Genomic DNA, 11,242 nt, shown 5'->3' with positions numbered 1-11,242 from the left:
TTCCCTCCTCCCTTCGTGTATCTGTTGGATTTGTGATGAGGCATTGTGGTACTTTCTGATGGAGAGATATTCTTTCTTTGACATGCTGTATGGAGACTGTTATCACCTGCTGATGTAAGGAGTAATTATAGCAATTGTTAGAAACCATGATATGAGCATGTATATGCCAGTATAGCTTAGCGACAATGTGTTGAAAAAGAAAATGGAATGGAAGACCAGCCTGAAAAATGGAACAACTAAAGTTGGACGACAACAAAACAAAAAGAAATGCTTCCGATGCGGGGAATCGAACCCCGAGCTGCTGTGTGAGAGACAGCGATGTTAGCCATTACACCACATCGGATGATTGTTGAATTGTGCTGCGAATCCACGCTATAAAAGCTAAAATCCCATGATCAAACAAATCTGCCCTGTTTCACCAAGCGCTGCATCAACTTTGGCATTTCAGGACCTTACCAAGCCCACATCCGCCCAAGTTTTTAAAGCAAAGTCCCGATAGGAACTAGTTCTTAGGACTCAGAAAAGGCTACTTGATTAGGGAATACGGAGTAGTATGTCTCCAAATGATTTGTTGTTGTCCAACTTGACACGCTCTGTACTTCCAAGCCATTCTACCTAGTTTCTGACACCAAACAGAAATTAACATACCGGTTCAGCACGGAGTACATATGTGTACTTCGGACAAGATTCCCTCGTACCAATCTCTTCTCTCACCATACTGCAGTGTTCGTGCGGCCTTTATGACCAACAAGCTCACGCGTGATAACACTCCCGCCTTGCTCCCCGAACCAGCTCATCACCGCTCTTTCTGGCAACAATACATACTTATCCCGAATGGCTGGCATCGGAACACCCCCGAGTAGCGTCCCAGCAGCACTCCCGGATGCAAAGGACGACGGAATAGAAGACCCCGGCGACTTTGTGCGCACTGAAGACGAGGAGGTTGATCTCGAAGAGGTCGCCGAGCCCTGGGAGAAGTACAGTATAAAGGAAACTTCACGTGTCTTCTATCCAGTTTATCTTGGAGAAGTGCTTAATGAAAGGTATCTGGTAGAGCATAAACTCGGCCATGGAGGCTTCTCTACTGTCTGGATGGCCCGTGACCTTCAGAGCGATAGGGACGTAGCCCTCAAGGTTATGTCTTCGGGAGAATATGGGGAGAATGAAATCCAGATGCAAGACAAAATCGTCCAGTATGTGCAGGATACCTCCCACCTTGTGACGCGCTTAATCGACCTTTCAGCTGCCAGGTGACAAGTGCCATCGTAGGGTTCTAGTATTACCCTTGATGGGCCCATGTCTCTACCCTGCTATCCTGAGAACAATGTCCATGGCCAGTCGTATGTCTGCTGCACGGCAATTGCTAGGGGCCCGGGAAAATCTACATAAAGCAGGCATTGTACACCGTGGTGAGTGAACTCTGTCTTCCACTTTCCTGTTGATTCGCATTCTAATGCATATTCGACAGATCTAAACGACAGGGAACTGTACGTGGGGGATGGCTCCTCTGCCTACCCTCAATAGAAAAGCTAAATATAAGGCACTTGGCCGGCCGCTCAAGGAAGTTCTACCATTTGTGGACCTCTGGAAGCAGGGAGAGCTTGTTCAGCCTATTCAAATCCCAGAGGCCTTACGTACCGATGACTTCTATCTTGGGGATTTTGGTCTGGCGATGCAGGTAGGTGATCCCACATTTCAACCCGGGTATCCGCCTATGCAATTCGGCTCCCCAGACCGACTTCATAAGAAAGAACCAAGTTTTGCCTGCGATATGTGGAGTTACATGGCCATCTTCACAGAGCTTTACCTTGGCTATCCGCCTTTCGCCACCTGGCTTGAGGGTGGGGTAATAACTGGTATGGTCAAGTGCTTAGGTCCGCTACCTGAGCAATGGAAGGGGCTTTACAATTACTCCGGAGGCCTTGATTCCTGGTATGACCAGCATCAGACGCCCGATCCAAACTATGACCTTGCGGCCATCATTGCGTATTATCGTCCCAATGCTGATCCGGTTGAGCGAGAACATGTGCACTCTATCATGTCTAAGGTGTTCAATTATTGCCCTGAGAAACGTCCGACTGCAACAGAGCTTCTACAGGATCATTCGTTTAGAGCAATCATGGATAAATATGGTTGTTGATGGTCTATTCTCTGGACTTGGTTGGCTGCGTTGTTGTGTCTTTCTTGCCTGTGCATTTAGAGTCTGTCATGGAATCTATACACGTATCTTGTCCTTTTTTTTTTCTTTTTCTTTTTTTCTTTTTGGATTCCTATCATCGTCATTACAATAGTTAATTCAGCCAATTACCACAGTCCTAGTGCAATCTTCGAATATGTAGGTGGTCTGGCATACTTGTAATCTCTATGGAAAGGGAAAACTAGTTCAATTCTGCTTAGGTGACTTGAATCTATCCACAGGATTATGCGAGAAGAAATCTCATAGGAACAACAACGATAGGTCGAATCAGACAGTATTAAGCATCATTGTGCAGACATAATGAACTCCATTGCCTCGGGGCCAACCAACCCTGCAAGAGAATAACCCCTTCCCAACCCAAACGCTTTCTCCACAGCTCTAAAATATCACCGGGTATCTCCCACTTCGCTGTCCATTGCGACAGTGTATCAGGACATCTATCTCCACACGGCACATGGCCTGTCGCAGAATACTCCAAAGAAATTGCATGATCGCCCGTAGGATACACCCTCATCCTAAACTCCAGACCCAACAATCCAGGCATCCGATACATAGCCTCAGCCATAGACTTCATCAGTGCATTAAACATCTTAGGTTCTGGTACAGTTCTCCACAGGTGCTGAGCTTCTTCGTCATAAAAAACGGCTTCTCCCTGCCCATCGACCGCTTCAGTATCTTCCGGAATGATAGATAGGTCCGATTCAGAACCCTCATCCTCGTCAGTGTCGAATTGAAAGTGAGGATCCACAGAATCGGGATCGCCCGTGTAATACCATCGACCATCGTAGGTTAGCGTCGCTGCATCGATATGAAGATCCTGTAAATAGGGGAATGATGCCGTTCCATTGAAAAGTGCAGGAGAAATTGGCCACCATCCTGTGAGTATGAGACTTTCGAGGGGGGCAGTTTCTGCTAGCTTTCTGAGGGACAGGTTTAGCACATCTCCATCTGGGTAGACTGGGTCTTCGTCCTGGGTTTCATAGCTGTGGTTGAGGGGGATGCTCTCTTCGAAGGAGATATATAGGTTCTTAAGGTTGCTTAGGGTCGGTGAGTCTAGCGCTTTGGCGAGGGCTGACTGGTGAGTGAGTTTATACCCTTGAGGAACGTTGGAGACTTACCTAGTCGATACTTCTGTAGCTCCTTGTTCGGAGAGGGGGCGTTCAGCTTCAGTGTTAGGCTTTCCAACCTAGGTGATGAAGAGATAATCCAACCGACCACTGAGGGGTACAGATACCGTTCTAAGTCAGGGATGTACAAGGACCTGATGCTTGGTAATTCTGGTAGATCCGCATTGTCTGAAGAAAGGTAGATGTCCCTCATAGTCCGGTACCCAGGTCTTAGTCCTATGTCTAAATCTAGTGACCGATGGCTAAGGTCCATGGACGAGGCAGTTGTGACTGTTAGGGAGATGCCTTGCTTGTCCCATGTCGCTAACTCGTCAAAAAGGTCGATGAGACCCTTCTCGAAGGCTTTGTCTCTTTCCTTTTGTCTCTCCAAACGACTGACTTGATTTGCACTGTAGGCCGGTAGACCAATTTCATAATGTAGACGTCGTAGCGTTTGCCTCCTTCGTGGAAGAGAAAATATTTCACGGAATCTGAGGAGATCAGAACTGTGTTTGTGGATATTCGTCATCGTAAAGCGTTCGACTGCGTATTGCCATGAACGGGAGATGGCCGCGTATGAGGCGATGTTTAAAACAGGCGTTGTTTCCCATGGTCGATGCCATGGCTTCAGTCTGAGAATGCAGGGTTCCTCGCAGAGATGAGGTATGATTAATAGAAGCACTTCGGGACTGAGAGATTCCATATTGATGCTGGTGATGGAATTGTGAGGGGGTGCTGGATCGATTCTGTACAGTTTCGTGATCGTCGGTTGGGTGGGTTTAGTCTTGATTGTTCGACTGAGTGTTTGTTTAAAAGGAGTATACGAGTAACACATCGAACTCGGGGGCGGTAGGTTTGCTTAGCAGGTGACCGCAGGTGACCTGAGCAGGTGCCTGACATTTACGGTATATCGCTCTCTTATGTAGATCAGGTTCTGATGACTGCCTTCTGTGGTGTTCGAGTTGTGATCCCTAGTATACACCGTTTGTAATAAGAATGTGCTATATAACAAAGAATACTATAGCTAATAGACAAAGCCTGTTTCGCAGCAAGGTGAAGCCAACAATTGTCCTTCATCTTAAAGCTATATACCCTATAGCATACACAAGATATGTTCAAGTACATTGAGTCTACAGAGAGACCATCAGGAAACCAGCCACCGCAGCCGCAACAAAGTACGCCACACCGAACCAACCACTCACCCGAACAGCAACAGGGCTCACAACACCAGCAGCTGCGCCCTCAGAAGTAGAGGTACTAGCTGCGCTGCCATCACCGGTAGGACGAGAAGTCACCTTTCCTGTGCCCGCTGACCCCGCCTGGCTGACCAAAGACTTGCAGGTGCCAGACAAATCCTTGGCAGACTGGATCGACGCTGCACCGTCGAAATCACAGGCAGACTTGCGCTTACCCTGGTCTTTATAATACTGATCAAGGACGAAGGACAACTGGTCCTTGCTCGAACAGACGCTGTAGGAACCATAGTCACCAGTCGTAGCGTTGTGAGAGATGCCGTCACAGATACCCTGGCCATACCCGCAGACTTGACCGAAGAGCTCGCCGTATTGTTCTGCCTTGACGGAGTCACTGACAACACAGGACAGGCTGGACACCATACAGGAGCAGAGGTCCTTGTTAGGAGATGGGGGAAGGGGGCTCGACTTGGCGAGCCACATGTCATCGACGGTGGGACAGGCGCGGGGGGAGTTGGTGGGGGAGTAGCTGGCGCTGTTGATGCCGGTGGGTGTGGCAGACTGGATTTGCTTGGAGTAGGATCCAAAGTCTGCTTCAGTCTTGATAGACTTGCCATCGACTGAGACTAAACCGTAGTCGTTTTCAGTTTCGAAGTACATGTAGACGATACCGCCGCTCCAGACATCCTCCATCTGGGGACCGAAGAGCACAGGGACATCGCTGAACTTGCGGGGCTTCTCATCGTTGCATCCATATTCAGAGAAGAAGATAGGAATGGAATAGTCTTTGTATTCATTCGTTCGGTTTTCATATCCCGAGGTTTGGAAGGTTTTATCGCCGCACCACTCATAGATATTGTAGCCGAAGAAATCGACGGACTCAGACTTGTCGCCGCAGTTGAGGTAATCAGAGATCGGCACACGAATGTCTGGATTGTCGGTGGTCGCATATCCGATACCGAGAGATTCCCGGTACCCCTGGTCCTTGATATAGGCTTTCATATCTCTTGCAGCAGCTTTGACGAAGGCAGCGCCGGTGGACTCGTTTGCCCTGTTGACTACCTCGTTTCCGGCGAAGAAACCAATGACATTATCATACTGGTGCAATGCATCAATGACACTAGTGTAGCGAGTGTACTGGTCGACTGTCCACTCGGGGGAATCGGACGTGATAGATTCATCGGGGGACGCTAGATCGGTGATGACATAGATTCCTGCATCGGCCAGCTTTTGCATGCAGTCGTCGTGGTTCTGGCTCGGGTCGACTGCGTAGGTCCGGATGACGTTCGTCCGCAATTGCTGAAGATAGGGGATATCACGCTCGCATTTGGACGCATCCGCCAAAGGGTCGACGTAGCGGTTGCTGGATTGACCATTTCCACCAGCTCCGCCACCAGTGTAATCCTCTACAAACATGAATTAGATCGAAAGTGATTGCAGCAAGATATGATGGTAAACATACCCTGATAGGCCACACCTCGGATGTAACTAGGCTGCTGTGTCAGTGTTTGAATGCCTACAGAAGGAAAGTGGCCCTCACAATTCAGTTCCGTTGTTGGAGTAGAAAAACTTGGAGCCCTGTCCAGTAGTATGGTTAGTAAAGCATGTATCTGGATGGGCATCATTGGGCTTGCCTTGATCTCGATATGTGGGATACTGGCCAAGGCGGACCCCGACATCAAGGAGACACCCGTCAGCGTGGAAAATCTCATTTTAAGTGAGTATAAGCGAACTCGATATAAAGCCTTCTTTATATTACAAGCAATACTAAAGAGGGACAATAAACGCAGAAGCTCCGTCGGGACGACAGAAAACGAGTGGAAATACCTCACACAACACAGCCCATGCCACAGGGACGAAGAAGACTTAAAAGAACTCGAGGAGGTGTGAATTGGGTGGAGGTAGGCAACGCTAGAGTTGAAGCGCCCCTGCATCAAAAGATACCATCGTCGGACTGCACTATGGTCCTGCCTCATTCATGCTAGTCGGCTCCTAATGCGAGAGGATGTGCCTAAGGGCAGTTTTCTCCACTATTGAGGTTGAGGAGACCATCGACTGGACCAGGAGACTACAATTTCGGCTAAGTACTGCAATGATACATAACTAATGTGTACTATGGTATATGAGTCACTGAGTAGTGCCACAACGAGCAAGCAATTTAGTGGATGTAACATGGGGGCGACCTGTCAAATATTGAATCGGCGCATTAATGAGCAAAGGAACTCACTACTTGGCAAGAAAGCTTAGCCGACGATTGGCGGGCCAGGTCGATGGAGCCCTAAGAATGGAACGATTCTCAGGACCACCCCATGAGTGGTTCATAGGGTTTGCTACTGCACGAGCATAGCGATTACAAGTGTATTGCCCGACTCATTCTAGTCATTAACCCGATGCTAGAAGGCACTTATGTCGTCTCTAGCACTAGCAGTGTAGCATTGGAACTGGACCATAGCGTCTAGTGCGATAGTGGTTACTAGTATTGTTTTCGCTTAGGAAATACCAACAGGAAACAAATTTAAGACCCTAACAGTTACCTAGTCAGGCAACGCTTTGAACTAGTTCGAGTGTACGCACTAATTTAGAGCGCTGAAGCAGGGATTTGGAGGGACCTCCGTGGACATCCGATATCTATACCCAAGCTCAAGCCCCACCGTCATTTCCGAGAGCGCTAAAATGGGCCCTACGTGACCAAAAACCAGATGTTCGGCGATTTTCCGGAGAGGAACGGCCGTGCGAGGTAACAGTGCTAAATTAAACCAGTTACCACTGGTGGATCCCTTGGAGTACTAGCCAGCTCGACAACGACTACGGAGCATATTGGTGGTAATCATTGCTCGGCACTAGGTAGGTCATTCGGTAAATACCAATCCACCGTCAGCCCCGGCGAACCTCTTTGATAGACGGTCTGCTGGCTGGTATCCACTAAATTATGGGGCATGCTTCACTGGTTACGCTGTTCAAATACCCCGGACTATTTTCCCTTTCATGCTTGGCCTTGGCACACAATTTATCCTCCTAATTGCTTCTGACCCGGTTCTCTACAAAGAGTACGAAGTAGGTCGTCCAGATTTAGACGATACAAGCACATACGTGGAATATATGTATTTGCAATGGAGTAGGGTATAAAATTTATCAGTCATACTATTGATGCAGCATTCTCAGAATTGGAAAAAAGAAACAAAACTCGTGTCTTATCTGGCCTCAGCACTCAGCATAGGCACTGGTTGCGCAGTCCTGGTAACCTGATCTCCAGCCCTCACGATGCGCTGCCCCGTCGAATCCGTCAACATCGGCGACTTACCATCCGGCAAGGAACGCTTCCAGATTTCTACCTCGCATCCGCCACGAAGAACCGCGACTCGCATGGTAGACAGCAAGTTATGAGCGGCATTGGAATGGTTATAGACACCGCCGTTGAAGATAGCAGTAGCGTCTTTGCCAACGGCGGACGAGATGAATGCCTTGCCGCCGGGATGCTCCTTGATAAAACTCGTGATATCATGAATTACGCCTCCGATAGTAACAAGGGCCCTACCATTCTTGGCTTCGGTGACGAAATCATCCCAATCCATGACGGGGAGCTGGTCAAGGGGAATGCCCCAGTCGAGAGTAGAGCGCTTTTGATCGAGCTTCTTCTGCAGCTGTTGGATGCGACCTTTCTCGATTTCATTCTGGCGGAACTGTTTGAGGTCGTAGGCGAGGCCGAGCTGCTTCCAGACCCAGATGGACCATTTTGTGGGGTCGTACTGCCACCACTGGATGGCGTTACGGTAGTCCGACGGGAACTCGTGATGGAAGTTATGGTAACCCTCACCGAGAGTCACGAAGGCGGTTATAACGTGGTCTCTGGGGGAATTGCGATCATCGAAGGGCTGTTCGCCGATCCAATGGGCAAGCGAATTGACGCAGAAGGTGGCCTGTTGAATGAAGAACACGCGCAGGATGCCACCGTAGACGAATCCACCAAGCCAGTCGCCCCAGCCCAGGCCACAGACCAAAGTCGGGAACACGAGACACATGAACAGAGCCGACTTGATATAGTTGGTATGCTGCCACACGACGACGACATCGGCGTCGAGATCTGTGACGTCTGTGCGACCGATTCGCTTCGGGTTCTGCTTCAGCACCATCCAACCGATATGCGAATACCAGAAGCCCTTTTGGGCCGAGTATGGGTCCTTCTCTGTATCGGTGTACCGGTGGTGGGAACGGTGGCCTCGCGACCACCATCGGATCGAGCCTTGTCCTGCACCGGCTCCTGCGGCGGCTAGGTAGATCCTTAATGGGAGAGTGGCCTTGTAGCACCTGTGGGCCCAGAAGCGGTGGTATCCTATCACTAGTCAGACAATAGATGGGAGCTCGAGGGAAGGGAATCATACCGGCCGTGATGCCAAGGGCTGCGTTGAAGTAGTATACAACGGTGAAGATGCCCGTATAGAGCTGAAGAGGTGTCCAGTATGCCCCGACACAGCCAAGGAAGGGAATGAAGAGGATAAAAAACAGTTCAACCAGTTGATATGCTTATACCAGTTGGCCCAAGTGATGGGTTGTTCAGTGATGTGCGGCTCTTTGGAGTTGTACTTTTTTCTCAGAGGGACGTAGTCTGTAGTGCCATCGTTTAGAGGAGTCGCTGCTGGTGATTTTGCGTCGAGCGCCATCTTGGGCTCTTTGGCATTCGAGGTCATGTATGATAGCCTATAATATCGTATGATGGTCTATAATACCATGAGCGAAGAACGAAGTTATACTCAGCGAGAGTGTAATCCGACACCAGCAGTTGGCTACTATGTATATGAATACAATCTACATATTTCAAGTGGTATGATTCAAGTTCCATTCAAATGTTCGCTCAACAATTAATCCATAAAGAAATAAAGTGAGGGAATCTCTACCAAATGTTGTCATAGAAGACGTTGGGGCTAAATTGTTGGGAACGGGTGGCATGTTGCCTGAGTCAGCCCTAGGAACATTCGAAACAGTTGACGACCTTGGTTGAACCCAACCCTAAGTCAATGACATAAATATCTTAAATTCCATGTGTTATCCAGAATCATGGCCCTCAACACTCCATATTTGCCTCGGTGGTCGTCGTCACATGCACCTTTGGCATAGGTACAGCTCGAGGTGTCCGGGCGTGGCGATCAGAGCGCTGATGGATTGGAAGCTTCACATGTTGACCATAGAAGCTGGACCGTGTCAAAGAACTGAAACACTAATCTGCCACTAGTCAGGTAGATCATGTATAACAAAAGCAGCTAGACCGTAGGCTAGGCAATATAAGACTGAGCTGCTTGGCATAGATGCAGGACTTCAACTCGTTCATCCTCACGAGATTAAACCATAGCACTGCTTCTCGAAGATGAGTCCCCACGTCTGGAAGTTAGAATTTATGCATATAGAGTTACTCTCCCTGGTTGAGGGCCATTCCGAGAAAAGGCAGAGGCCCATTTGCACATAGTGTGCATCATAGGGGGTATTGGATTAATATACATGTCTACACATAGTAGCTAGCCGCAATAGTTTGCCACGGCTGTAAAGCAGAAAAGTATAAATTGCTTCGAAAATTTTGAATTCATCCGATTGTACATATAGTGCAGACAAAATATAACTAGTACTAATTATACATTACTGTGCTGGCGGTAAGTCCGCGTCGAAGTTATCTCTGAGTCCATACACACCTGCCAATTGCTATAATCCCCACAACACTAGTAGGTTTTGATATTTCCACAATGAGTCAATGAGCCAAACTTCAAAGTACTTCTTGAACATGACCACGACATTTGTCTTGGCATCCTTAATTACGTTTCCAGTCCTGCTATTATCCTCACTCTGCTGATGACAATAGACTAGGAAGCGACGGAGGCAACTCCATGCTCACATTCATGGAGTCTACCCTGTCCGGTTCAATCTCAGTCAAGTGACTATCAGGAAACTGGCAGAAGAGCTCAATGGCATCTGATAACCGATCCGCCATCCACTCGACGCGAGTCTGATCGAGGACATTTGCAGGACTCGCGATGACCAGATCAAGAGAGTCGTGGCGCTCAATCGAGATCACATCGATCTGGCCAGCCGGCGGCCGAGAGCTGGCCCAGGTGATATTCGAATATGAACTCAGGCCGCCTAGCTCCAGCGGCTGATTTGCGGATTGAAGGGGTTGATGATGCACAAGGCATCCGAACTTGGCATTTTCAGGCCAGTCAGTGCATTGCCGAACGATATCCCGGAGGGCTACTGTATCGTGTGGCACTGTTGCAACTTGCTGGGCTTGAGTGTGGCGCAAGAGATCGGATACCGTCCAGCTAGGATCGATAGTCACGCGGATTGGTAGGAATGTGAGGCACGGTCCAAAGACCTTGTCAATGTTCGGAAGGTCAGACCCGCGCCCATGGACAACCTGGCCAAGGATTATATCGTATTGCAATTGGTATCGTGCAAAAAGCCACGCTAAAGCTGCCTTGATCAGCGTCGCGACCGTTGCTCCGGCCATAGGCACTGGCCGGCGTATCTCTCTCCGGGCGGTAGTAGGCGACATAGTGTCTCCAGATGGATCGGATAGCGACGTAATACACAGTGGATCGAGAGCAGTGGGGGAAGCCCCGCGGAGGTAGTCACTCCAAAATGATATACTGCGAGGATGCTCATTCCCTAGCCGGTGGTGAACAACGTCGGCTAATTCAGTGGCAGCGGGTAGTGGCTCCCCGTTGTACGCAGACTTGATCGCATTCCAGAGGATTGGAAGGCAG

General features: G+C 49.0%; 3 protein-coding genes across 3 annotated transcripts; 1 reads left to right on the top strand and 2 right to left on the bottom strand.

The window, feature by feature from the left end:
- Positions 1-834: 834 nt before the first annotated feature.
- ANOM_011619 (kinase domain-containing protein) lies at positions 835-2,140 on the top strand (the record flags this gene model as incomplete). Its single annotated transcript, XM_015556875.1, has 3 exons — positions 835-1,193; positions 1,270-1,409; positions 1,482-2,140. 3 exons carry the CDS (start codon positions 835-837, stop codon positions 2,138-2,140), a joined length of 1,158 nt encoding a protein of 385 aa, XP_015401187.1.
- A 334-nt stretch (positions 2,141-2,474) lies between these two features.
- ANOM_011618 (glycoside hydrolase family 72 protein) lies at positions 2,475-6,208 on the bottom strand (the record flags this gene model as incomplete). Its single annotated transcript, XM_015556874.1, has 4 exons — positions 2,475-3,268; positions 3,316-4,049; positions 4,438-5,902; positions 5,959-6,208. 4 exons carry the CDS (start codon positions 6,206-6,208, stop codon positions 2,475-2,477), a joined length of 3,243 nt encoding a protein of 1,080 aa, XP_015401186.1.
- Positions 6,209-7,687: 1,479 nt separating this feature from the next.
- ANOM_011617 (acyl-CoA desaturase) lies at positions 7,688-9,181 on the bottom strand (the record flags this gene model as incomplete). Its single annotated transcript, XM_015556873.1, has 2 exons — positions 7,688-8,801; positions 9,024-9,181. The coding sequence occupies 2 exons, from the start codon at positions 9,179-9,181 to the stop codon at positions 7,688-7,690; spliced, it is 1,272 nt and encodes a 423-aa protein (XP_015401188.1).
- Between the last annotated feature and the right edge of the window lie 2,061 nt (positions 9,182-11,242).

Source organism: Aspergillus nomiae (assembly GCF_001204775.2).
Source record: "Aspergillus nomiae NRRL 13137 chromosome Unknown contig00650, whole genome shotgun sequence".
In the NCBI taxonomy this organism is placed as follows: Eukaryota; Fungi; Ascomycota; class Eurotiomycetes; order Eurotiales; family Aspergillaceae; genus Aspergillus; species Aspergillus nomiae.
Note: the sequence above shows the minus strand (reverse complement) of the source record. Positions and strands in the feature narration are given on the sequence as shown.